The sequence below is a fragment of the Penicillium vulpinum genome (assembly GCF_028829585.1).
Source record: "Penicillium vulpinum strain IBT 29486 chromosome Unknown utg000003l_segment0_segment0, whole genome shotgun sequence".
NCBI lineage: Eukaryota > Fungi > Ascomycota > Eurotiomycetes > Eurotiales > Aspergillaceae > Penicillium > Penicillium vulpinum.
Genome location: NW_026643243.1, coordinates 8,327,723 through 8,354,173, shown reverse-complemented (window position 1 = coordinate 8,354,173; position 26,451 = coordinate 8,327,723). Strand labels below are relative to the sequence as shown.

General features: G+C 47.9%; 10 protein-coding genes across 10 annotated transcripts; 4 read left to right on the top strand and 6 right to left on the bottom strand.

The window, feature by feature from the left end:
- Nucleotides 1-1,579: 1,579 nt before the first annotated feature.
- On the top strand, nt 1,580-2,074 carry N7479_008194 (uncharacterized protein; the record flags this gene model as incomplete). The annotated part of the gene is made up of 2 exons (XM_057255888.1): nt 1,580-1,893; nt 1,948-2,074. The coding sequence occupies 2 exons, from the start codon at nt 1,580-1,582 to the stop codon at nt 2,072-2,074; spliced, it is 441 nt and encodes a 146-aa protein (XP_057109750.1).
- Nucleotides 2,075-2,936: 862 nt separating this feature from the next.
- On the top strand, nt 2,937-5,629 carry N7479_008193 (uncharacterized protein; the record flags this gene model as incomplete). The annotated part of the gene is made up of 3 exons (XM_057255887.1): nt 2,937-3,538; nt 3,604-4,761; nt 4,819-5,629. 3 exons carry the CDS (start codon nt 2,937-2,939, stop codon nt 5,627-5,629), a joined length of 2,571 nt encoding a protein of 856 aa, XP_057109749.1.
- A 687-nt stretch (nt 5,630-6,316) lies between these two features.
- N7479_008192 (ankyrin repeat domain-containing protein) lies at nt 6,317-8,801 on the bottom strand (the record flags this gene model as incomplete). The annotated part of the gene is made up of 5 exons (XM_057255886.1): nt 6,317-7,373; nt 7,431-7,501; nt 7,573-8,296; nt 8,357-8,579; nt 8,648-8,801. 5 exons carry the CDS (start codon nt 8,799-8,801, stop codon nt 6,317-6,319), a joined length of 2,229 nt encoding a protein of 742 aa, XP_057109748.1.
- A 728-nt stretch (nt 8,802-9,529) lies between these two features.
- On the bottom strand, nt 9,530-10,198 carry N7479_008191 (uncharacterized protein; the record flags this gene model as incomplete). Its single annotated transcript, XM_057255885.1, has 2 exons — nt 9,530-9,921; nt 9,976-10,198. 2 exons carry the CDS (start codon nt 10,196-10,198, stop codon nt 9,530-9,532), a joined length of 615 nt encoding a protein of 204 aa, XP_057109747.1.
- A 1,114-nt stretch (nt 10,199-11,312) lies between these two features.
- On the bottom strand, nt 11,313-11,540 carry N7479_008190 (uncharacterized protein; the record flags this gene model as incomplete). Its single annotated transcript, XM_057255884.1, has 1 exon — nt 11,313-11,540. The coding sequence occupies one exon, from the start codon at nt 11,538-11,540 to the stop codon at nt 11,313-11,315; it is 228 nt and encodes a 75-aa protein (XP_057109746.1).
- A 1,368-nt stretch (nt 11,541-12,908) lies between these two features.
- Nucleotides 12,909-13,863, bottom strand: N7479_008189 (Cytochrome P450 E-class group I; the record flags this gene model as incomplete). Its single annotated transcript, XM_057255883.1, has 2 exons — nt 12,909-13,433; nt 13,483-13,863. The coding sequence occupies 2 exons, from the start codon at nt 13,861-13,863 to the stop codon at nt 12,909-12,911; spliced, it is 906 nt and encodes a 301-aa protein (XP_057109745.1).
- A 440-nt stretch (nt 13,864-14,303) lies between these two features.
- On the top strand, nt 14,304-15,324 carry N7479_008188 (alpha/beta hydrolase; the record flags this gene model as incomplete). The annotated part of the gene is made up of 2 exons (XM_057255882.1): nt 14,304-14,423; nt 14,491-15,324. 2 exons carry the CDS (start codon nt 14,304-14,306, stop codon nt 15,322-15,324), a joined length of 954 nt encoding a protein of 317 aa, XP_057109744.1.
- A 214-nt stretch (nt 15,325-15,538) lies between these two features.
- N7479_008187 (uncharacterized protein) lies at nt 15,539-18,054 on the bottom strand (the record flags this gene model as incomplete). Its single annotated transcript, XM_057255881.1, has 2 exons — nt 15,539-16,569; nt 16,623-18,054. The coding sequence occupies 2 exons, from the start codon at nt 18,052-18,054 to the stop codon at nt 15,539-15,541; spliced, it is 2,463 nt and encodes an 820-aa protein (XP_057109743.1).
- Nucleotides 18,055-18,977: 923 nt separating this feature from the next.
- On the bottom strand, nt 18,978-24,293 carry N7479_008186 (Eisosome protein 1; the record flags this gene model as incomplete). Its single annotated transcript, XM_057255880.1, has 3 exons — nt 18,978-23,263; nt 23,337-23,897; nt 24,137-24,293. The coding sequence occupies 3 exons, from the start codon at nt 24,291-24,293 to the stop codon at nt 18,978-18,980; spliced, it is 5,004 nt and encodes a 1,667-aa protein (XP_057109742.1).
- An 856-nt stretch (nt 24,294-25,149) lies between these two features.
- Nucleotides 25,150-26,261, top strand: N7479_008185 (uncharacterized protein; the record flags this gene model as incomplete). Its single annotated transcript, XM_057255879.1, has 4 exons — nt 25,150-25,219; nt 25,278-25,396; nt 25,458-25,793; nt 25,815-26,261. 4 exons carry the CDS (start codon nt 25,150-25,152, stop codon nt 26,259-26,261), a joined length of 972 nt encoding a protein of 323 aa, XP_057109741.1.
- Between the last annotated feature and the right edge of the window lie 190 nt (nt 26,262-26,451).

Below are 26,451 nucleotides of genomic sequence, written 5' to 3'. Positions count from 1 at the left end.
GTATCTGATCTAAATATTATATACACATAAAAACTGACTCAAGTACTAAAATTCAGCCTCTAGTCGGTGCTTGGCTCTGATATGGCGCTGGAGATTGTCTTGTCGCATTAACCCTTTCCATCCATTCGCAGAATAGTCACAATTAGGATAAAGACAGTAGACCATGTCGTGCCCACCAGCCTTATGTACTGATTGTTTGTGTCGCGTGAGATCTTTTGGAGTTGCAAATCCCCTAGTGCATGCGTCCATGTTACACTTGAAGGGTCGCGTATGTGTTTTTGTGTGCTTGCTTATAGATCATCAGAACAGTGTTGGAACGCACAGCGGACTATTTTCATGCAAACGAAACGTACTTTAACAATCCACGGTTTTCAAATTCCCTTTGGCAGTGTTCACACTGTAGCGAAGAGAGGTTGGTTGCCGCGGAAGATGAGGTATATCGCTCGGATTTTGATAAGGTAGAAACCACGTCAGAAACATATTCTTCTATTTGTCCATGTTGGGAATATTCTTCTGGTTGTTGTTGTAAGACTTGCTGCTGATGTTGCTCTTCATCATGTGTTGTAGTATCAGGAAACTGAGGTTGGGACGGAGAAACAGGAAATGCATGGGGACCAGTAATGTCCGACACGTGTAGCCACGTTGGATCGACAAGTCCAGAATTCAAAAGAAGCTGTTGTTGTTGTTGTTGTTGTTCAAGAAGATTGGACTGTCGGTCGATGGCTTTTGGTGAGGGTTCTGGTATGTGTATTCGCCGCGGGAAAAGGTAGAATATGTAGCTTCACCCGTTCAAAACCCCAGTACACAGACCGAACACAGATTATATGATATAGAGAGGATAGATGAAAAATCCAGTCTCTCAATTGAAAGCAACACAGAGAATAATATTCTTTTCAATGAACGAACGAAGGACAGAATAAAAAAAAGCAGATTCGAAGGCGCGGAAAAGGAGTGACAGTGGTAGCGGGTGAAATAAAGAGCGAGGATAACAGGCCCGCTGCCCCTAAGAAAGAAAGAAGAAAAAAAAAGAATAGGGAATCAGCAACGCTTTATACTTTTCAAATGGCACATTGGAATTGTTCCACTAGTCTTGAGTATATACCTCTACTCCGTACTCCGAGATGGTTTCCATCAATCGCCCTACGGAGGGACCGTGCGAGGGGGGCCTCAAAATACAGTATCCTGATTGGCGAGTGACGACCATATCATAACCTGCTTATGTAGGGTATCGATTTACAATTCCACGATGGGCATAGAAATCTTGAAGGAGATATGGATTGGGTCTCAGCAGAGCCGATAAGAGGGGGCCTCAAAATGAAGAGCTATGATTGAATGGTCAGCCTAGGGAATACGACATCTATTGATAAAGCGACAGGTTAGAGCATGCATATAGTCGTCATTCTATGTCTGGTTCGTCACAATTCCCTCTAGAATCAATCTGCTTACCTCGAAGGTAGTTGATATTCGAGTTAATTAAACAAACTTGAAAGGCATATAAAGACAGTCACTCCCCTAGAGCAGAAATATCTTTATGATCATTCACAGGAAATTACAAAGGTCAATAAACCTCTATCCAACAATGTCTTCCATTTTTTGTTGCTCTTCTCCATCTCCTTATCGACCGGCCCATCTAACACACGAGGCTAAGTTTAGCCCGTTTATTGCTTGGGCTAAAGGATCCGAATCAACCCCCTCCGCTATTTCAGCTTCGTTCTTTCAGGATCCGAATAATCCGCCACCTTACGCAATTCAGTTTGTTCGACAAATCAATTTTGGTGCTATTGAGGCCAGAAGATATTTCATTCCTCTTCCCGAATCAGTTGGGGGTCGGGTTGAATTTGTGGAGATTGCCGAGCAAGATTTGATCGCTGGGAATTTTCAGAAGCTCAATTCGTACGTTCAACATCTGATATGTATTGAAATGTACAGATATCTAATTGGACATAGATACAAGAACTTCAAATGCGAAACGCACAACAAGTTCTTCGAAGTCAACCTGTATCAGAAGGACCCAGTTAACCTGCACCATTGGCGATTCAACATTGCTCGGCCGTCTAGTGATATCGATCTTTAGATCATTGTGGAGAGAATGCGGGCTATTCAAATGACAAATATTTTCTGATTTCAAACATGATCATATTCAAAATTAGTGTAGATTTGGAGCCATGGAGTGCGTATATTCAAAATAGACAGATCATGTAGCTATGATCTAGACGAGGAGTTCGTGTTACGGAAAGAACACAACAACTGTTTGATAGCTTCAGGCGTATAAGGCACCCCATGCTACTAGTAGTAATAGCACGTGTAAAGTACTTTCCTCCTTCCTTCCTCCGTCGAATTCGTGCTAAAGGAATACCCAGTCTTTCTCCACAGAGCTATTCTCTGTGTAGCGATCCCTAGATCAACCCAACAATTTTGTATATTCTATATTGGCTGGAATCTCTATCATTGATCCACAACCCTGCATTTAGTCTTTTCCTCACTGCTCCCCATCTCTTGCTAACTGAAGAACTCTTCTTTGGCTACTTATTTGGCCAGTTAATCCAGAAAGAGATGTACCTCTCAACTTTGGGCTTTTTGTCGACATTTACCTGAGTCGTTTTGATGAGCATTATTAGTATCAAGTGTCATTCGTGAAAGATTCTCAATCCCTTGAAACACAGGCTTGGGGCCAATGGCGAAGTACATATGCCAAGAGCACTAAGTGCATCGTGCGGGTATCACCACCAATGGGGTTGATGGGGCTAAAAAAAGCACTGAACATAATTTCCACATTCACGGGAACAGGTACGAAACTCAGCCCCATTTGCCCAAGCAATACGAAGTCGGAAAATTACCTCAACCCCCATTGCTGGTACTTATCTGCGGACCTGTCTCCATCCCAAGCCCGGAGTGAAGACCCATCCTACGTTACAGAGAACGCACCCAATCCAAGTATGAGGAGTGAGGCTGTATGGCATCAATGGCTCCGTGTCAAATATGTGTTCTTTGGTCAACGCTACCATGGCCTTCCTAACGGTCAAACCGAGAAGGCAGGTGCTAACTTACCAAATCGGATAGAAGGCCAGAAAACGGCCAGGTGGGATACCGAAGCAGATGTTATTGAACGAGAGCCATCAAGCCTCCAAAAGCCACGCTGGATTAATGGCGTTCTTCTCTGTGCTAAGGCGTCTACCGTTCTGCTCCTGCTGAATATTATCTTCATTGCCGTGGCTGCTGGACTATCTAGCAGAAATGCAGAGAACAGTGCATTCTCCAGCGCTCAAATAGTGTACCAGGGCAGCTGCGTTCTGTCCAAACGATGGAACATCGCCCTGCACTTGATAATCAACATACTTAGTACTGGAATTCTGGGTGCTAGCAACTACTGTATGCAGTCACTAGTCGCGCCGAGTCGGGAGGAGATTGACAAATACCACGCGCGAGGTCGATGGCTTGACATAGGGTGCTCGAGTGTGAGGAATCTTTTCCTTATTGGACGGTCTCGGCTCGCCCTGTGGCTGGTGTTACTTGTCACGGCGACACCTTTTCATTTGTTGTACGTTCTCTGACAAAGCCTAAGAGACTATGTATGGATGTGAAATTGACATACTAATTTGGCAGGTACAACGCGATAATTTTTGAATCTGTAGCCATAAACGAACTAGATTTTGTTGTGGGACCTGGGGATTTAAATTCTTCCAACATCGCGACCTTGAAGACTCCTACCCTTGATCAGTGCTTTAGCATAACTCCGAGGTATCCTGGTGGTGATGCTGCTGTATATCGGGGTGCCAATGTTGATACCGATGATATCAGCGACTCATATTGGTCAAATATTTCGGCTGATGGGTATTCAGAGGGTGAAATGAAATGGCACGACTTTGCCTCTGACATTGGGCGGGGAGATTATGAGCGCCTAGATGTTCAGCAATGTTTCAATCTTTACAGTTTTGGAAGCAATGGGGGAGCAAGGGTGGTCGTCGTGCTCACGAACGAATTGTCTGCGAGTCAAGGTGGGAATACCGCGATACTCTCGACAACCGTATCAGGCAGCCTAGCCGAGAGCGATACGAGACTTACTCATCAAGTAAAGGGCTTCGAGTTCGCTGGCAAGACTTTGATGATCAATATCCTTAACTCTGGTCGAGCCCATTACTACACGAACCAAAATTTCACGCAGAAAGCCTGTCTTGATAGCCTGGATATCACTTCCTGCTCGGATGCCAACGATCTGTTCAACTGGTTGAAGCTCGATGCGGATCAGCCGACTGTTGAGAGAGTGAATCAATATATCCAAGCTAACACCACATCTGATATTGTGGCCAGTGGCTATGTCATTACTTGCGATGATACATCCATGAATAAGTCAAAGAGATACAGCATCGATGGATGTCTTGTGATCAAATCAAAAGAGCGATGTCAGCTGCTCTATAGTCCTCCGATTTGCATTATTATTGCTCTTACGACTTTCCTAAAAGTCATCGCAATGTTTCTGGCAGCAAGAATAAGTCGTCACCGATCGGCACCTTTGCTCACAGTGGGCGATGCTGTAGCATCCTTTATGGAGAAGCCAGATTCTACCACAGAGGGAATTTGTTGGTTATCTAATGCTGATGTCCGTCGTGGGGCATGGAAGGTACCTCAGAAGTCAGAAGACCCTGCTGGAGAGCCCTTGGCACGGGTCGGTGAGCGAGAGCCGAAAGTATACAAGCGGTTATCGCGACGCAAGCGCTGGATGCAAGCCTCGAGTCTTTCACGCTGGATAACGACCCTCGTCTTGTAAGAGCTTACATTCCAAAATTCCTGTTCACTCTATATTAATCACAGAGCATCTAGATGCATAGCATGTATTGCCGTGGGAGCCTTCCTCTTCGAGCAAGCTATCATCCCACTAGGAACTCCTTGGTTGACGACCAGCACGCTCCATAGCCTGTGGAACGAAGCGTTCTCTGACGCCATTGGGTACACTCGATTTGTCGATCTAAAAAGGAGTTTGTCTACTTTAAGCTCTGTGGTTATAGCCAATATACCACAACTAGTCATCACAGTCAGCTATTTCTTCTACAACAGCGTTCTGACCAGCATGCTCGCGACTGCCGAATACAGCTCCTACGGGGAAAGTTCGAAGCCCCTTCGAGTGACATGGCCCGTTAAAGACAGTGAGCAGCAGTCAACGTACTGGTTATCTATGCCCTATCAGTACGGAGTCCCTCTAATGGTAATCTATATGGTCCTCCATTGGTTGATTTCGCAGAGTGTCTTTTATGTTCGCATAATAGCCTATGACTGGATCGACCGACCAATATATCAGTACTCGGTCAGTTCCATGGGCTACAACTCCCTGGCTATCTTTGTTTCTATTCTGGTGGGTGGTTTCATGGTCTGTTTGTTGCTCGGATTATCTTTCAGAAGGTTCAAGTCTGAAATGCCGCTGGCGGGGGCTTGTAGTGCTGCGATTAGTGCTGCATGCCATGTGCCTAGAGACGAAGATTTAAACAATGCCGTTAGAGGGCCGGTGATGTGGGGTGAAACTTTAGCATCGCCACCCTGGTCAGTAAATTTTGGTGGAATCGAGGATGGCAACGGACATTGTAGTTTTACATCTTTGGAGACAGTGAGGCCTTCGTTGAGCAAGATGTATGCTTAGAGGAAATTGCTAAATGGAAATCGACAATAAACTAAGGCCTATCGATGCGTGTAGGCAGCGAGGCAGCAAGGCCTTCCAAGGTGGCTTCCAGGTTTGCTAGCTTGCACTGCGTCAAACCTCTGCGTTTATCTCAATAAAGATATATAGAGAGCTTCATGGCAGTAGGTAGGTCATCATCAATATTCAATATTGATCATCTCCCTTGCGTCGTAATGTCTTGTATAGTCTATAGTTGTATTTGATATACGGAGTACCCTTTGTGCAATTTCTGTTGCCATATTTGGCTATGGCTGCTGTCCTGCGCACAGGATAGGTCATAACGCGTAGGTATCGCTTAGTGATTGTCACCAGTACCTCTACCTGTTACCCAAGAAGATTAATAAACAGGGCATTGAAACATTTGCATACTAGCAGGTGCTGGGTAGATATAAAGCCTTATATTCGGCATGCCCATCAAGCCCAATTAGAAAAAGTGAAACTCTTGGTGCTCTTGTGGCTATTATAGGGATGTAATGATACTATGGGTGAAGCACATCTCAAGTGAATCGGATACTAAGTAGGAATTGGTCCCATTGGCTTCAATTCTCAGGGTCGGTGTGCAGCCAGCACTAGTTTTCACTCGTATCTTCGGAAATTTAGAGCTCGCCAACCCCTTGGCCCCTTACTACTTACCCTCTCCCTCACAAGTTAGTCTATGTCAATATTGTCAATGGTGTCAAGCGCATCCTCAAAATCTATATCACAGCAGCTTTCTGGGGAAGTTGTCCTGTAGCCCAAGAGCCCGCTCTCCATCAAGACACTGGTTTCTTTTTCCATATCGTTCTGGGACATGAGGCACAAGAGTTCGTCAAATGCAGCTATGAGCTTCTCCGACGCATTTGGGCGGTTTCGGATACGTTCTGATGCCCCTGCAGAAAGCACATACTGTCTATCGCTATTAAATCGCAGATGCTCGGCCATGGCCAAAATATGGATCGTCTCGGTGTCGGCAAAGTCGGCCACGACGTCTAGTAGGTTCGGACCGGCGAGGCGGGGACAAGTGATATAATTGTTCCAGCCATTAAGCAGGACCCGTAGGACACCCCCATTGTTATATGTGATGGCTGCCGTTAGCGGTGTCTTTCCGTCGTTCATCATGGCATTGGGATTGGCGTTGTGTTCCAATAGAAGCAGGGCATGCGCCGCCGTCTGGCGACGCGCCACAGCCAGCAGCGCAGTTTCCCCATCCGGACTTCGAGCTTCAATGTTCGGGTTGAAGTCTAGAATGGTCTTCAGGGCCAAGAGGTCCCCAAATTGCCCGATAAGCACGAGTGGCGGTGTACGAGGCGGGGTGCCTTGAAGCGAGATGGGATCGGTTTGCGCTCCAGCTTCTAGAAGGAGGCGGATGCAACCAGTACGTCCTGACTCTGCTGCAAGATGAAGGGGGACTCTGCCGTCCTGGTCCATGGCATTGGGGTCAGCCCCACATGCGAGAAGAGTGATCGCGGAGCGCTCATCTCCCCGGGCTGCCACCCAAAACAGGGCGGTGCGACCTCTGGCGTCTGTCTGGAATACAGCATCTACATTGTAAAATAATTCGTCCTCCAAACTTCGCAACGACATCTTGAGAATTATTTTGTGGATCATGGGGAATTTCTGGTCGTCCACAAAATCACTACCAGCTAGGAGATTTGTGACAGCCTCCAGATCTGAATCGTTAATGGTAGCCCAGAGAAAAAAATCCCACATCATTGCACTTGCGCCTCTGTCAAGCCAAGTTAGCTTGACATAAAAAAAATGTCGGGCGATAGGGACGACATACGCTTGGTTGGGATCCGAGCCGGCATCTAGAAGGAATTTGCAAGTTTCGTACTGCCTGTCGAAGACCGCCCACTTTGATTTGTGGTTAGCTAAATTACTAGGACATTGGGATTGGCGATGGCTGAACATCTGAAGCAACCTACGCGAAGCATGGAGAAGTTCCGCGACTGGCTGACGTCGAACGGGGACGCCAGCCCTTCCTTGAAGAGTAGTTTGATGCCTTCGATGTTGCCAGTTCTTGCAAAATCAATACATTGGGCGGCGTCTGGAATCCTCCGGACAACGCGAAGCCGAAGCTCTGGGCCGGACCGTTGAAGTGAGAGAATGATCATTAGAATCCGTGACAAGAACCACAGTGGGAACCAGTATTCTATGCTGACATGACGTGCTCTGCTTCGTCCGCAGCGGTCATCGTCGCAACGGCTGCGGATACGAGGAAATCCCGCGTAGCCAAAAAACAGCTGCCCCACGACGGGGCCAACAAGACTTGGAGAATGATATTTGACGCGTTGGTGACAGGCGCATCTACAATCTGCCTCGCATATCTTGCCAATGTAATGAGCAGCACGGATCCTAACAATGCCTTGGTTGGAAGGAGCGAACGATTTTCGGTTCTGCTGGACGGTGCTTAAATTTGGCGCTTGTCCGTGGAGCTTGGCGCCCATATCCGAGTTTAGGCGGAGCTGGAGTCGAGAAAGCTGTTCGTTAAGGGCCCTTTCCAAAGTGGCCAGCCTTTCATCGACACGGTGGGCGCTTTTATCAATGGTTGAATTTATCTCGTCTCGAAACACAATTTGGGCGTTGGTCATCCTGGCAGAGACCAGTGATATGCTCTGGAGGTCCAGCTGGACACGCATCATGTCTTGGCTAGCGGGAGCAAATAAGTAGGTGACTACTAGAGCAACTAGGTTTCTACAGCCCACTTACGAATGGATAACTCCCAGAATGAGATTCAGGGTAGCCTTGAGGGAGTGCAGCTCCTCGTGGAGTGCATCCAGTTTGGGCTTCTCTGTCAACCAAACCTTTGCGCGAACAAGAAATTTGCCGTTTCCAACGCAAGACCTCACCAGCAGGCTGATGATGGTTTCCAATTCTCGAAGCTTGCTCTCTGCTCGGCGCAGCACGTCCGCAAGGGAATTAGGGTTTTCGTCTGGAGGGAATTAGGGTTTTCGTCTGGTTGCGACAACTGGCGGTCGGTAAACTTCGACTCGATTTGACGAAGAATGACCTCAAGATCGGCCACCTCATTGTTGATAGCTTGTAGTCGGCCCGGCAGCTCACCAACATGTCTGAGATTCGACAACGTCGATGTAACACTGGCGGCCAAGGTAGCAACTGTTAAAAGGCTAGCCGTAAAAGAGAGAGGATCCATGTTTAGACGTCAAGATATTTTCAATACTTGAGCAACTTATGGATCTCTGGCGAGTGGATGTGCGATCATACCTGAATGTGAAGAGGGCCAGGATAAGCGATGACCGTCATATGTATTTTGGGGCAGTGCCTTCCAGCTCTGGTAGAGCCGCACGCCAAGGCTGACCAATGCGTTGCACGCATAAGTGAGGGGCTAAATTGATTCATATGCCTACATAGGTACTTCCAGAAGGTACTGGGATAGGCGTGCCCTGGTATCTACTGAAGTAGGGAAGACTGGAGGTGCAGTCTTGACTGGTATTTTCTCATTAAAAGGGAGCAAATGTATCCAAATGGGTCACTTTCATTTTTAGGTTATATTTATTAGTTTACGAGTATACCTTATGAAATAGGCCATATGGAGAACGGAATGGATCGAGTTGAGGCTTCCTTGGAGGAGTCCCGCTTGAGATGGGATAGAATATCTGAAGAATTGCAGCCTCTTTCGACGGAAGAGGTATTAATATAGGTATATACATTTACGGGCGACTAAGTATGAAGCGGTCTAAATGAGATAACGGCAAGACGAGATACAACGAGAATTTATCTTGCATTGTTGTCAAAACTTTGCAGTGATCAGTGTGCCTTTTGAGATTGAAATTTCCGTAAAGATCCTCGAAATTTCCCTTTTTGGGCCATCAAGGATACGCCCAAGGACCTTGAATTGGCATTAAGTATACCTAAAGCGATTTACCTATTCAAGCTCAAGTTTTCCACCGCCAGCATCAAATTCCCAATCGGGCCCATGCCGGCTTGATCAAAGGTAGCAAATGCACCACAAGAAGAGCTGTCAGCCAATCCCTCGATAAATCCCTCGATAAATCCCGACCATTCCGTCGGTGAGAAATATGATAATTCGAGAGATATACGTGCCAAGACAGCAAATTCATCAGCGTACTGCATAAATCCATCTTGCTCATCGGCTATACAGCTTGTATCACCCGATGCCCGCGTAGATAGTCCTTGGCGCTGATTTGATCTACAAGCGATCTCCAACCGGTCGAGCGCCTTGCCCAGCGGGTTGTCAGAAAGTGGAAGGGTGTAGAGCGAGGACTTTTGATGAAATATAAGGCCATGCACCGCTGTTTTCCGAGAGTTAATTGAATGGTTGGGAATACTATCGAGTGAGAGCTCACCTGTGGCGATTGTGAATAGATTTAGCTTGCTAGCACCGTCCAAAAAGTCTGTGTTGTGATTTGGACTATCATTGCACAATTTGCGAACGGAATCAACAAGAGATAGATGCTTCTCTGGTAGGCCTGGGTTTGACTGGACAGCAAATAAAAAGTCGGCAGGAGAGGATGCTTGAAACCATGATTCTGGTGATGTCAAATCGATTTGCATCTCCTGGAGAACCATTCGTGGGAAGGAATTGTGGAAAATCACGAAGGCAGAGTCAAGAAGAAAAACATAATTGCACATTCTGTGTTGAGATTAGTATACAACTGGCGCGTTTGCCTTCATTGAACACACCTATTGACTTCTTCTCTTTCAATCCATGCTCGCCATTGAGAATTGTCAAAGGTAGAGGTAATGGGTTGATGAGTATGTCTACCCCTCGACAACCCCATTGCCCGCGTTGCCTAAAAATAATTAGAGACGAATGCTGAGGAATAGTAAGTAATTTGATGGACAGTACGTACTGAGACGAATTTTATAAATTGATCCCGCTGAATCCGAACCTTTGATTCGTTACTTCCTTCCCATTTTTGCATGATACAAATCAAATATGTTGCTTGCAAAGTGCTGATTTGGGTTTTATGGCTTTGATCCGTACATTCGACCCTGGTCGCTGCGGTCGAGAACATAGGCTGAGAGAACACAATCGCTTCTGCAATATCTAGTAGTGACCTTGCAATATGGCGGTCAGCCTTATATGAGGATGTACAGCCCCCCATTAGTACCATATTTATAAGAAGGAGAGGCGAGCAGGAGTCGATTTGGAATGTTAGCCTATGGAAGATTAGACAGTGGGGATACCAGCGATCCCAAAATATATCAATAAAACGAAGTATATTTTCTGGCGAGAAGAATGATATGACATCGGCCATGGTTACGCTTCCTTCTGTTTTCTCATCACAAAAAGGGAGAATCATGTCCCAAATGCGACCGGACTGAAGCCTTAGGGCATCATTGACGAGGCCTCCTGTCGTACAACTGTTGGATTCGGTAAATGGCGCTTTATCTCCATCTAGCCATAGGTAGTTCTCATCCAAAAGGCATGGATCTAGGTTCGTTTGGGAGGTACCATCTTCAGTGGCACTGCGGCCGGATAGTTCATTTGCCATAAACAGGCGATTGCAATTGTACCCTTCATTTATTCCAGCTGCACGAGTAAATTTCAAAAGAAAATCAAACCGGAACCGATCGGCAATGCCAATCTTATTTATCAACTGTTGGCCTCGGATACTTGACTTTTGTTGGGGTTTGGAAGCGTTAGGGACGTCGTTCCCGTCATTGTCATCATGAGAATTTATTCCGCTCTCAGATATTTGCGAATATCTCTGCTTCTTCTGAAGGTATGTGCATTTGGAGTCTTGAAGAGCACACTCAGCACAAGGGTTCCCTTGGTTACAGGCACGTTTGCGCTTTGTGCAACGATCGCACGCATGTTTTCTCTTTCCAGACCGAGTACGCTGTGGAACTTGGCTGCCAGATGCCAAGCGAACTGTGCAAGTCTTCCAGTGACGGCAAAGGGCATCGCTATCAAGATTTGGTTTCGTCAAATGGCCGAGCTGTCATCTGAAAGTTGGCCCCACGTTACCTGCGTGTGAATTCGGAACCACAGAACTGGCAGAGATGTGGTTTCTTGTCAATATCTACCAAGTCAGAATTCAGTAGATGGCGACAAGAAAAGGGATATTAATAGGGATTTGGATCGTACGGGTTGATCTGTGTCTCTTGAGATGTTGGATCTTCCCGAAGATTTGGGAGCAAACTGAACACTGAAAAGGCGCGGGGCTCAACTGGTCATTTGATAAAGTTTGAGCCTCCATTTTCAGGGAGTCTCACTGAATTCGTGTGTCCAAATTGAGTACATGTATCTCTCATGATTTGGGGTGGTGCAGGTGGAGAAAGGCTTGGGGGGTATTGGTGATGTGCATGTCACATGCTCGGGTATTATTACCATATCAAACAAGCACACTTGCCCTTTATTGTGCATAAATATGCCATATGCATACATAAATATGTATTATTACAGTACCATACTGCAGCCTCATGCCAAGCGCGTAGTATAACCCCGGATATATTGATGCCCTAATAGTACCTACATGTATTCTTCATATGTAGTACATATATTGTAGACTTCTCCAATAGCGTGCATGAGCCATGCCTCAGCGTTTTACCGAAACTTTACATTGAAAAGACCCCTCCATCTCCCCAATCCCCGAGCTGCGAACTCGGACTTCGTCATCCTGAGAGATCGGATGAAACTCAAACTGACTGATTAAAGTAGTGAGGGTCTTCAATATATTTGTCATGGCGAGATTGCGACCGATACACATGCGGTGTCCAATACTAAACGGAATGAGGAATCGACTCCGGTTAGACTCGTCTTTCCCCAGCCATCTATCTGGTCGAAATACTGCATGATCTTCACCCCAGATCTCGGGGTTATGGTGGAGGACATAATTCGAGATGCAAACATTGGTCTATTTTTCAGATTCAAGGGTCAGCAATATGAACCGTAGCCCATGACCTTAGTAGTTAGAAGGGTAGGCAAACTTACACCGTATGGTACATCGAATTCTCCAATTCTCGCTCCACCTGGTGACCCGACACTTCGCCACAGAGGCATTGTAAACACTGGATTCAGACGAAAGTTCTCCCTCACACATGCCATGGTATATGGCAAAGAAATCTCCAGTCGCCTGATAGGATAAGAAATTTCTCCATCTTGCAGTGGTTGAAGAGTGCCAACTATCTCTGCAGCGACGGCAGTATATATCTCTGGGTTATGGATGAGGTGCCAAAAGAGCAGTGTCAGTGTACCCGAGGTCGAATGAGAGCCTGCTACCCTAGTACAATTAAATAAACAATCGATGATTCTTGAGTACCAGAGATATACTCACAGCATAGCAAACGCCTCTGAATTAATCTCTTGCTCGGTCAGACTGGCACCGGTTTCAACGTCTTTCGCCGTGACAAGACTTTGAAGTAAATCCTGGCGGTCGGATGCATTGTGGATCTTGTTTCTAACGCACTCAGAGCACTTTACTTTGAGGTTGTTTCTGCTTTTCACCAGTTTTCGCATCCACGGAACGGGCGACCACCGTGCTAGGAACTTTGACAGTGCCTGGAGGGGAAGTTCACCAATTACGCATGATAGGAGGAGATGATCGTTTATTGCGTGTATCTCATCTGCTTCGCTTTTGAGTTGAGCATTGAATGGCCGACTGAAGGCGACTTCGCCTAGGATATCAAGAACAAAGTACGAGATGGTAGACTTGAGGTCGAAGACCTCTTCAGTCTTTGCGAAGTTGTTAAGTTTCCCGAGCAATATCTCTATGTGACCATTGATTAGAGGTTCGAAGTTTTCGACTGATACCTGTGAGAATCCGTGTGCTAGTTGTCGTCGACGAAGAGCATGGATCTGTTATTGTTGAGCAGGTTGCTTGATAAGTATAAACACAATCGCTTACATCTTCGTCCCTGCCTCCAAAGAGATTAGGGTTAAATGCAGTGAAGGCATTATAAAATTCTGTTTTTCCCATCTTCCTGCCCCCTTTGTAAATTGGAGCAATGGCTTCGCCATCCCAGAAATGGAGATGGTTAGGACCGATTCGGACGACGGGGCCATACTGCTGGTGTAGTTCGACTAGCCTTTCGTGGAGAACAAGTTTGTAAACGTAGTAGGCCTTCCAGAGGTTTGTCAAGGAAGCTATCTTTGGACCTGGATATCTTAAAAGGGGGTGGAAATATGACATGTATGATATATATCCTATGAGAACAACACCGATTACCAGGCTGGTTGTTTGTACCAGTCCCAGCACCGAGAATGCTGCAAGTGGCACTTCGAGCATTTCAGATAAATATTGCAAATAATATGATAGTCCAATAGCCCGTAAGCTACTAGTAGAATATATATGTGAGATGTAACTGCCGTGACTGCCATCCTGATTGAGTACCCCCACACTTTGAAGCCGCGGGATTTCCCACAGCCCTTTATACTATAATATTATACATTATCACCACCTATTGTACATACATTGAAAATTTTGGGAAGACCACTTACAATATACACAAGATGCTATCAAGCTAAAATCAAATTCGGCTTAGCGTATTGGATATAGACTGTTCCGTCTTTTCTCTTCAACTGCCGACACTATATATAGCGTGGAGATATCCCGCCGGCTCTCCCCGGGGGAGGGGGCCGGCGGGGGTACCCTTGACCAGGTATATAGTTAAATACGAAGACGATCCTGCATTCCAAAAAAAAAAGTAGAAACTCCCACACGCAATTATGTCGGTTACACATGTTTTCAAGGTCGTAGACGGCCTCTCACTCGAGATCGATGTTCTCTCCCCACCAACTAAAGACGAAAACAGCCCCGTCCTCCTCCACTTCCATGGAGGCTTCCTAGTAAGTCCAAACCTTGGAAATACCAGAATCTAAACCAAAAGAAACCCATCTAACATCCACCCTACAGTTTATTGGCGAAAAAACCACCTTCCCACCGCACTGGCTGATAAATGCCTGTAAAAAACGCGGCTGGACATATGCAACAGCCTCTTATCGGCTCCTTCCCGAAACCCCAGGTCTAGAAATCCTCCAAGACGCAATCGATGCCGTAAACTGGGTTCATGCGAACATCAGTAAGCGGGTGATAATCGCCGGCTCTAGCGCAGGAGGCTATCTAGCCCTCGCTGCAACCGCGCACCCAGCTACACCTCGACCGCTCGCCTTACTTTCCATTTATGGAATGATGGATTCCTCTAGCGAGCGGTATATCCATCCTGGCCAGCCACTTGTTGCTCCTGTCGATGATGAAGCGCAGACTTTGAAGGATGTCGAGGCTGCTATGCAGGATGATGCTATTGATGGGTATCCGTTCCCTATGAACCCGCCTGCTGATCGTCGGTTTGGGTGGATTAGGGTTTTGCATCAGGCGGCGCAGTATCCGGATGTGCTTGCACGGAAGCCGGGGTTGGCGGGGAGGATTGCTAGTGAGGGGGTTGGGGCGGTTTCGGTGGAGGATCGGGTGCTTTTCCCGGTTAAGTTTGGGTTGAATCAGGACTTCCCGCCTACGATTCTTGTTCATGGAGATGCGGATGAGTTGGTTGGGTTTGATCAGAGTGTTGCTGTGGCTGGGGCTTTAGAGGCGCTTGGTGTCGATGTTTCGTTCGAGCGTGCAGAAGGACAGGGGCACGGGTTTGAGGCGAAAGGGGTTATTGATTTGGATGGGGATGAGGAAGTGGGAGACAAGGCTGTGACTGATCCGCTTCGGCGTGTTATTGCTCATCTTGAAAGACATGTTCAATGATGTTGCTATAGCTTCATAAAGACATCGTGAATTAGATTGATTATATACGAAGCACCGAAAATTACTACCAAGTACACAATCCGACACCAGTATCCTCCAGACCATTTCAAGTTCTAAAAACACCAGTAAATCACCCATAAGATTCAAAAATAACAAAGTCGTACATCAGGTTAACGTTTCAAATAGACATAAACATCAAAATTCAATATGAGAATCACAGGATCTCGGAGAATCTCGATTCTCTTCTTCCGTTCACCGTCTCACCAATAGTAGGTGGCACAGTAAGACCCTGGTCAATAGCACCATCCTGCACACTCTGAGTATCAGTGCCATCGGCATCCTTGGACAAAGATGGAACTCCCGAGTCACGACGGGAGTCACCGTCGTTCGAACTAGGCTCATCATGGTTACCAGAGACGGTCTTGAAGAACGTCCTGCTCAGGCGATTTCTCTTTTTGCCATTACCATTTTGTTTGATAGACTCGGGGGAAGTGTCGGCACTGTTAATCTTGGTCACATTAAAGTCGTTGCTGTAGTAGCTCGAAGATCTGTTGTGGGTCGGGATAGCTTCAGCCACAGGGTGTGAGCCCAGTGCTGTGCCGCGGGGCTCGTCGCCGCCAGTTAGACTGGCGCCTCCTTGAAAGGCGGGTTCGCTGTCTGTGTTGGTTTCCGGGCCTGGCTGGCGGGGATAGATGGCGACTGGCCCACTGGAACGGCGGACGAGACGGTCGCGGAACCAGTTCTTGAGCTTGGCGTCAGCGCGCGGGCTTGTGACTGGTGGCGTGAAGTAGTGCACGACATTTGGGCCTGAGGGGGCTGCATCTGGCTGCTCGATCTGGAGAGGCTCGGTCTGGCTTCGTGTTGGCCGCCGTGGGATTGCCACGGGCACGTCGTCTTCCTCGGGAACGTCGTTTTCCTCGGGATTTGAAGGCTCAGTCTCTGGAACTGAGGAGGCAGCTGCAGCAATGGTTGTGGGACCGGCTGTCTCTGTTTCAACAGAAGCTTCGTCGGGGATAGAGCTCCTCGGCTCTGTCGTCACAGAAGCTTGCTCGAGGATGCTCTCCGTCGAGACCATACTGCCCGGAGCTGTACTCGGAGGCCGCTCTAATACAGCTCCCTGAGCCACAGGCGAGACAGGCTGAGCCTCTTCGGTGTCGGATTCCTCAACCCGGGCCCGCTTGCCCTTCTTCCTCCACAAGAATAATTTGGGAATAATACCCTCGGACTTTTCGCGCTTGCTTGCACCTGATTTATTAGTCAGAGGATATCCCATAAAAGAGAAGGATCGGGTAACTAACCTCTTTCTTGCTTCTCCAACTCTTTCACTTCAGCTTCGCGCTCACGCTCCACGGCAGCATGTCTCTGCTCCTCCTCAGCGTCCAGACGAGCTTCAATTTCATGCGCTCTCCGTAGTTCGGCGTTATCTGTAATCTCATCGAGAGCAGGCTGGAGACGAGACCGAGCGACAGCGTCAACATCGGCCATGTCCATATACGTCTGGCCGCCGATATTCACTCGGTCCCCGGTGGTGGGAGCGGCTTCAAATGATTCTGCCTCCAGTCGCACGCGCTCCTGGGTAACCTCATCCCACTCCCTCTGTACGGAAGGCGGAGCGCGACCGGTGTCCGCGTAAACTCGCGCCTCCATGGCCTGGATGGTTTGTTCCACATTGCGGCGGGCGGCCTGCATAAGCAGTTCCCGATCTTGTGTCCTGCGTCCATCTACTTGGTTCATCTTGGTCCGCAGCGTGGTCATCTGGCTCCGAATTTGTCGCGACTGCTCTACATCGACCTGAGAGGAGTCCGCATCGCTCGAAGTTCTCTTACGGCGGGTTGCCAAGCGCGACCGTTGCGGTTGAGGTGTGGTGCCATAATATTGCTGGTAGTCGGCATGCTCATCCTTCATTAGTGCTAGTTTCTCGGTGGCTCGCTTTTGTGCTGCCTCTTGTAGGGCAATCGCACGCCGGAGGGCAGCCCCATCTGCGGTGGATACAGTCTTGCGGTAGCCCAATTGACCCTGTCCCCTTTGGGCTGCCAGGACGGCGGGAGATTCACCAGATCGTGCCTTGGAATCGGTAAGTCTATACATGTCCTTTGCCATTGAGATGGCAGCAGCACGCTGCGAGTTCTTGGAGTTTTGTTCTCGGATAGGTGGCGATGATGTATACAGCTTCGCGTTAGCATTAGCCCTATGCTTGATCCGGCTTGCTTCCATGGCAGGGTCCAATTTTCCAAGGGGGTCCTCCTCTTCCACACGCGCATATCGCGATGCGCTAGCGGTCGAACTGCCATATGGTGACTCGGAGGTAACTCCAGTGTCACTGGGTGCTGAGTCGGCTCTCTTACGCGAGAGAGTGTAGGCACCAGATGCGGCCTTCAGTGCCTTGTCTCTTGGGTTGCCGCCGACAGCTGTAAAGTGGTAAGGGTCGGTGGAGCTGCCACGTCTGTCAACAGCAGACTTAGCGGTCTGGTCTACCGAGGCTCTCTGTTCACGAACAGCGAGCATTGCAGCTCCAAGTCCCTCTGCACTGTGCTGGGTGGTGGGTTGGGGTTGCTGTGGCGGAGCGTAGTCTTTCACGCATAACGCGGCCTTTTCGGCGGCAGGCTGTCTAGCCGGGGGCCGCCATACTTCGACAGGTTTGCGATTCGCGTGTGCGAGAGCCGAGGCAGCGGAGGCATGGCTGATATTTGCAGTACCGCCGGCCGCGCGTGTGTCTGCGACGAGACGCATTGTGAGCTTGGGTGTACTCGACTATGCTATCGAGGGATGATACTTACTGGAGGATTGGGGTTTGATTGCGACCGGGGCACGCAGAGACGCCCTACGTCCAGGGTGTGTCACATATAGGGCAGCTGTTGCGGCTATTCTCACGTGAGGTTAGCGATCAGAGGGAGATCATGAGATGTATCATTCTTACCATCATCTGCTAGTCGTGGCTGACGAGACACTTGCGCAGTTGCCGCCATAGTTCAGGGACAAATTTAGATAAAACAGAACTCATGAGAAAAGAAAAGAAGAAGACAGCAGAGAACAAAAACTATATGATGTGGATGTGGAATGGAAGTCCGGAAAGCTTCTTTCATCCCCGTGACGTAGATATGGAAGCCATTGCATCATCATCGTGGGATTTTGGGGGGAAGCGGAGGGAAGATTGATCTGCCCCGAACCTCGGGAGTTATTTGCTAGGCCGTAGGGGGTAACTGCGAGATCTAAGTGGAGTGAAAGGATCAAATAACATTCCGCATTTAAACAAGTGGAGGGCCCATTTTCAGGTGTGGTGACGTGAGGACTCGAAGGACTTTTTTTAAATGAACCCTGATCTACATCGATCTACGTCGATATACACTACATATGCTGATCCTCCCCATTCCAAAATTCAAATAGTGACGATAACACTCTACAGGGCTACATTAAGGTATATATGTAGTGATCGGTGATGGCTTCAAAGTCCACCGGATTAGGCTCCTGAAGCCTTAATAATAAGGTGTCGACCGCCAAGCATTTCATTAACCACTAGTATGCAACTACATATTGGAGTGAGATGTCAAGTTCTATTTGCTATGTAGTATTTTCATGTATACCACATATAGATCTAATTCTCGGGCATATACATAGAGCCCAACGTATCATGACCACACCAAAAGTGTTGTGCTTTACCAGTCCGTTCCGATGTTACTCCTAATCACCGCCATCTCACCCTTACTGGGGCACAAGAAATTCCCATTCTCTTGCACCTTACATAATATCAAACCGGCGCTATCTAGCCAGTCGCGAGGGATAAAGAAGTGTCTGGTCACTGTAGTTTCCGACCCACGCGCGGGCTGTAACCATAGCTGTGCCGTGCACACCCATAAGGCCTTGTCAAGGAAAACGAGACGGCCATCTGCAAGAATTCCGACCGGTTGCTCCATACATTCGGTGATAGAAAGCGGGATGTGGACAGCATTCAAAGGTTCGGGAGAGAGGGTGTGGATGTGATCTTCGTTTAGCACAGAGGTGTCTAGCAGTAGAAAGCGAAAATGCCTGCCATGCACGGTGTCCTCTGAGGCAGTCGCCAACTGCATTTTCGGGTGGTATGACTGTGCCAAAGCCTCCAATTTTAGAGATGGGGCCGGCTGACCATCGGAGCTGTCGCTGCCAAGGTTGTACGAGAGGTTATACTTGAATTCCAAGGCCTCCCAAGATACTGTGCGAACTCCGTGAGCTGTGAAGCCCAGTAGGATGTTCGGATTTGTTGCGTGATTAACCCATTGTGTAGGTGGATCTGCCGGGTCGATTTCTATATCAGCAACTATGCTCCCATCTGCGACGTAGAGAATCTGAAGTCTCTCTGTGCCGCAGACTAACAGTCGCTCAGATCTGCTATCGAAAAGAATATGTCTGATCAGGCCGCGGCTGAAGGACTTCTTCTCGGCAAAGACTGTTTGGGTGGAAATTTTCTCCGGATTTGAGGACATGTGGATGCTGTTTACTGTGACATGCCCATCAAGCAAGCAGTACGCGGCATATTCACCACCCTGTGCTAGGGCGAAGTGGACAATATCCATGCCGAAAGTAAACTCCGTAATGACGTGTTTGCATTTTCTTCTCATGTCACATATCTCAATTGTCCCATCATCTGTAGCATGCGCAAACATATTCTGGTTCCTCGCGCAGTTTGCAACTGCCGTGATCGGCGGCTTGGTATCAGCATACGCTTCGGACGTCGGCAACGAGACTACGGAGCCGCTTTTGTCGTCTAGTTCCGAGGCCCAACTGTTTTTCCTTTTTTGTTCGTCACTCTTCACGCTCTCGCTATCCTCAGACGGATCTATGCTGGTGTCATTGAGCCGGATCAAACAATTTGGTTCCCATACATTGCAACAGGACCCTCGCAAATCATAGAGCCTACGACTGTCCGGGCTGAATGCAATATTCGTCACAATAGAATCCGAAGTCAGCTTATACATCTGAATCATCTGTGAGTTGTCGTAAATTCTAATTGAGCCTCTGACGTCGCTGGTGGCAAAGACGAGCCCATTGGGACAACACTGGATATCCGACGGCGTATTATCTGACTCCTGTTTCACCTCTTCATAACTATCGTCCATCGGACTCCATTTGAATATATTGCCATCGCGGTTGATTCCCAGAACTTGGCCACTGAAAGGATGCCAGACTACACGGTTGACACCTGTCCAGGATGTTGTGTTCGTTGTCTGTCCCTGTTTTCCCTTTTGCTTGCACCTGGCAATCACTTCCGGTGGGTCAATATTCCAAACGGCCAGGGGGAAGTTCCGATAGGCGACAGCAAGCTGTGTGCAGTCTGGGTTGAAGTCAACCGATGATGGGGCATTGATGAAAGCCCCTTCCGGTAGTGAAGTTTCCAAGAGAAGGGAAGGGTCATAGCTATGCCAAGTTGGGGTCTTGTTATCAAATTCCAGCCGGTACAGACGACGAAAGTCAGTGGCAATGATGAGAAATGATTCGTCTTGTCCGAACCTCAATGATTTCGGTCGTTCCTGGTAGGGGCTTTCGATCTTGGCGACGAGAGTTCGGTCACGTACTCTCCACACGTAGGTATTATCCAGACAGTAACAGGCTAGGAGCGAGCCAGATTCGCTAAAGGAAATGGAACATATTGGCTCGCCGGGATCGAAGCCAGTATGCTCTTGGAAGATGACATTACTCCACAGCCGAATCTTGCCATTCGGTCTGCCGTCCGCAAGAGCAAGATACTCCGCCGAAACTGCAATATATAATGCAGAATCAGAACCATTTGACACTCGAGCGAGACAGTCATCCCAGTCCGTATTTGTTATACCAGAGACAGATATCGCAGATGATGATTTGTTCGCGTACTTCTGATGAAGCACTGAGTTCTCTGGACTGAGGGCAGGAATGTATTTGTAGATCGCATCGGGATCATCACCCAAATGAATCCCAAATTTTGCTGTCATTTTAAAGAGATCCAAAGCCCATGTCTCCAGTAACGCTAGTTCTGGCAAGCGAAGCAGTGTTGGCGGCTTGATCGCGTCGAGTTTCCTCCGTTGCCGGACGAAGGTCATGAGATGGGAAGATACTGCCACCAAATGCAAAAGATGCCCATTTATAGCTAGGAATTGAATCCAAGCTAATGGGAAGCTACCACTGAAGAATTTAACAAGGATCTTAAGTACCCTGTCAGATTCAATAGATGAGCGATTCAGGTGAAGGGCCCAGGAAACAGATGCATATGAGACGAACATGGGAGTCTTGCGCTGTCTGATTTTCATCCTTAAAGACATATCGCAAAGGAAAGTGAGACATTGAAAGAGGAGCTCTTCATTCACCTCGTACGCATCGAGGGAGAATGGAAGCCTGGTGCACGCTCTGAGGTATTGTCGTGCCGTCTGGTGGACCAACACGACCTGGTTGTGGGCGTTGATCACCACAAACTGACCACATATTTCGCTGGTTGTGTGTTTGAGATCTATGACGGTGTCAAGCTCCGTGGCATATGGCTCCATGAGTTCTTCAATTCCAATAGGTCTGGTCGAGTACATAGCCCAAGAAAGCAGCATCTTACAAAGAGTTGTATTTTCCTCACGGTCTACTTTTGCAATAGCCTCGGCCATTCTATAATAGAGCTTGTCCATGCCATCCGGCGTGGCACGTAGGACTTGTTTCACTTCTTCTTGACGATGACAGGTGACGACCATTTTGAGGATGAGACTAGCCCATAAGAAGTTGCCTTGTGAGCGGGACGTAATTTCCTCAATGGTTTCGTGTTTAAAATGCTCAAACTCATCGCCGGAGAGAAAATATTCCAGCTCATCTGCAGCCACGAGACGGATATCTTCCAAGTTGTCTGTCAAAGCCACGTCTGTGATAGTAACGTGTCTCCTTGCTCTCTGGATGGCTTGATTGATGTTTGACAGTGGACGACTGAAGAACAGGACTCGGATATTGCTCTGGGACATGCTAATATTTGAGATTAGATCAATAAATGTTCTGCTCGATTCCGACTCATCCAACCCATCGATGACCCAATACAGCTTAGAGCTGATGGCTGAAAGTCTAGAAGCAAATATATTTCGCCAAATCGTCCACGCATCCGCTTTGTTGACATGCATGCCGGACTTGACGACTTCCATGAGAGCTCGCCGAAACGACTCATCTTTGACCGCAATCTGGTAAGCCACTGAGCGAAGCATATTGCTTAGGGAACGCTTCTGGACATCGCCATCCTTGAAGAACCAGTACGCACAGCTTTCTTGGCGCAGTTGGAGGGATTCGATCAGAAAGGAGCATTGAATTGATTTTCCACTCCCCGGGGGAGCGTGTACCCAGAGGATATGAGGAATATCCGAATCAAGCCAATCTTTGAATTTGGGCTTTTGCAGTAGATGTTCACATGTTCCTGCCTTCCGCACTGATCGAAGCGAAGCCAAGTCTTCTTCCGGCCCCGTCACTCCCAGCCACTTTTTAATGATGTTGAAATCTTTCTCCGTATCATTCTCGTGTAATTTGGAGGATCGGAATGCATTAACGATGCTACGCAGAGCGCCTCGCACTGACTTGTAGTTCGGGTCGTTCCGACTGGAAAATTTCACCACGTCATGATGGTTTGCCATGAGAGGCTCTGGAGTCTCGTTATGGTAGCCCAGCAAGGATGAATATTTTTCTAAAATCATCATATTCATCGGACCAATAGCTGTAGTGAGAGTCTCGTAGAACGAAAATATCTGCAATTTTGCCGCATGATGGCGAAATGTATCATTCAGCTCGTCGATGGTAGTACTGCCCTTCGTAAGCTCTCTAACGTAATCTTTCGAGGAATGGCCGAAAATGGAGCTCGTGAGAATCCGGTTTAGGGACTCTGCGAGATCGGTTCCCCTGTGCGGAGTAGCCATGAAGAGGACAGCTTTGATGGAAGATGTAATCTCGCGATACTGCTCGTTTAGATGCCCATGGATGACTGCCAATGAATTTAGTAGGCAAATTTAACGCATGATCATTCGGCGGGAACTCTTCCACATTCGATCACATACAAGCTTTTTTGAACACGAGCCCTCCCATCGAGTGTGCGACAATAATGATGGGTACTTCGCCCATCTTGTCGTCGCCATCATCGTCATATTTCATGTGAAACAGTAGATCATTTGCGAAATCGCCAATCGACAAGGATGCCTGCTCCTTTTTCGCGGCAAAGTTTGCATTGTAGCCAAACGTCAAGATGCGCGCTGTAGACATGTCTGGTTCTTCCGCCAGCCACTTCTTGGGCCAGAGAAACTCCAAGTCCCGATTCTTGCACCATGTTCGTAGACTAGTGCCTCCAAGTCCGTGTATGAAGAGGATATCCACGGTCCGTTTTTTCGACTCTGGGGCGTGGAGGACGGTGAGGCCCATTGGGTCATCTCGGCGATCTTGCGAGCGGCGCCGTTGATGTTCTGGAGATATCGACGGAAATAGTTGATTATGTGCATTAGAAATCTCACTGAATTGGGATGTCCGTCGTCGATCATAGGGTGAGGGTTCTAAGGAAGTCGATATCGGTGAACCATGTTTCTGAGTGACTTGGTCATTCAGGTCATCCAGTCGGGGAGTCTGGGCTGGTTGTTTTGATTTAAGTCGTCTCCACTACCCAGGCGAAGTTGACGAGTGTCAGCAATCTCCCATCAACTGAGATAGGTTCAGCGTTGGATATAATATGTGCTTTTCATTTCCTTCTTTTGACAAATGAAATTCGTTGAAATACCCTGGACGGGGCGGGTGAGGCATCTAAGACCCCGCCCGACGCTTCGTGTCTGGAAAGGCTGGGTTTCCGGCAAAAAGGGCCATTTCAACGTACCATTTTGGCTTCCACCGAGAGCCTCCACCGTTTTACGGGTAAAATTCGCGAGTTTCATGAGTTTGAAGGCGGTTGATAAGGATTGGTAGAGTGCCAGGTGGCAGCTCAACGGCTTTTCCGGCAATTGGCCTTGCCGCCTCTTTAATCCTAGCGCCATAGTGGCACTAAGTGTCCTAACCTGGGCGTTCAGTTAGATAACTCGGTCGATCATCTGCCCGGCTATTTCCAAGATTGTTGGGTTCTAATATCGGCGGTATGGGCAGGATCAAATGGGGTGTCGAAATACATTTGTACATAACTGTGTACATTGAAATACTGGGTGAAAACAGGGTAAAGTGCAGATTCCATGACCAACGCTAGCTCCGATCGTTACCAACCTGTATCATAGCCGAAAATCATCTGACGGTACTCGGCATACTGCCCGGGTGGGCATACCTACAAAAGCCCTGGAGTGCATTTACAATTAGTCATCGATGTCCGCACAGATTGTGAAAAACGCGGATTTTGTCATTTTTAGTTAAGAGTTATGCATATACATTGAACTTATCATTTCTTGCAATAAACCTTGATTTCTGCCATGGGCTCTGTCCCACGACTTACTGTGGAGCCAGAATTATGCCGTAGGCGCCTGCAAATGCGGGCATTCTTGGACGGGGTCGCCTGGTATCACCCACCTTAGCCTATCAAATCCATACGCTAATCAGTAAAGCGTCTACTCAAACCACTACTGTAATCCGTGCATCGTCACATTCCGGGAGGTCTACTCTGAGCTAGGATCTTAGACTAGTCACACCGACGTGTTGGCTTTCGATTGGGTCTGGCTGCTGCCATGACTCGCTCACCCCAGTCTTCTTCCTCTTTACCCTTCTCCTAGCACTCTTCATATCAAGTTGGCCAAATGGGGCTAAAATGATGGGTGCGGCTCACGGTACGCAATATAAGTTTCAGGTGATTTCTGGACCTTAAGATCGTTCATTTAGGTGTCTCGATTTCTGTTTGCTCATTATATCAAAATGACTACTAGTATCCCCGGGGGCGTGGAATCATGTCCCACTTTTGTACTCGACAAGGCCGTGGTCAATGGTTCGGATATCGGTCAATTCGTTAAAATCTCGTGGCTACTAATTCGGTGTTTTATTAGTTCTCATCAAGGGTCAGGCAGTGGTATCCACAGAGCCAAGTGGTAATTCTGCCTGGGCATCAACCGCAAAGATCACGACCAAGAACAGTAATGGCATTTTACACTCTTATTTTGTGAAGGTGAGTGGGCTTGGGCAACAATTGGCCTCCTGGGATCGCTTTCGCTGATATGATCTCGTAGATTGTCAGAGGTGAACTCGCAGGGCCGCGCGTGTTAGGAGAGTTCTTGTGTATGTCTGAGCTGTACAAGACTATGCCTTCTATTGTTCCTGTTCCAAGAGGGTACGGGAAGTGCCTGGATTCCGACGACCACTTCTTCCTCTGCGATTACCTAGAGATGGATCATCGGACGCCTAACGAAGCGAAGCTGGCGGCAAGTATTTCTGAGCTTCACCGTACCAGCGTTTCTCCTACAGGCCAGTTTGGCTTCCATGTCACTACTTATGATGGGAGGCTCCCGCTGATGACCAACTGGGATAGCAATTGGGTCTCTTTCTATGGCAAGCTACTAGAAGGAGTATACAACCTTGACATCTAGGCAAACGGGCATTGGACAAGATTTGATGACGCTATGAAATTGATTTTGGATAAAGTTGTTCCCCGGCTGCTTGGTCGCTTATATGAAGATAACCGGACCGTCAAGCCGTGCTTGATCCATGGCAATCTCTGGGAGCAGAACATGGGCACGGACCCACGCACGGAGAACATCTACATTTTCGACGCATGCGCGTACTATGCCCATCATGAGATGGCGATTGGGATGTGGAGGGTGAACCATCACCTCATGAACGCGCCAAAATACCGCAACTCGTATTTCAGGCACTCCAGGCCGGATGAGCCAGTTGATGAGTACGACGATCGGAATCGCTTGTACTCTCTCAAGGAGAGGATTATGTACTCCGCACATATTCCCGGTACCAAGGCGAGGGGCGAAGCATTGGATGATATGCTATACTTGGTTGATAAGTATGTTGACCATGAATGACCAATATATAAATATATGTATACATACTTGGATATAGTTCTACGAACTGATAACTTTTGTTTGGCCACTACCAGGTGGTACATATATTTCTGTGCATTATGTATGTCATGTGTACGTGCATAGTGCAGCCACAATGCTTGCCCGAAGCCTTATGATCGCGGGGGCTTTGCAGCACCGGCTTTATTGTACA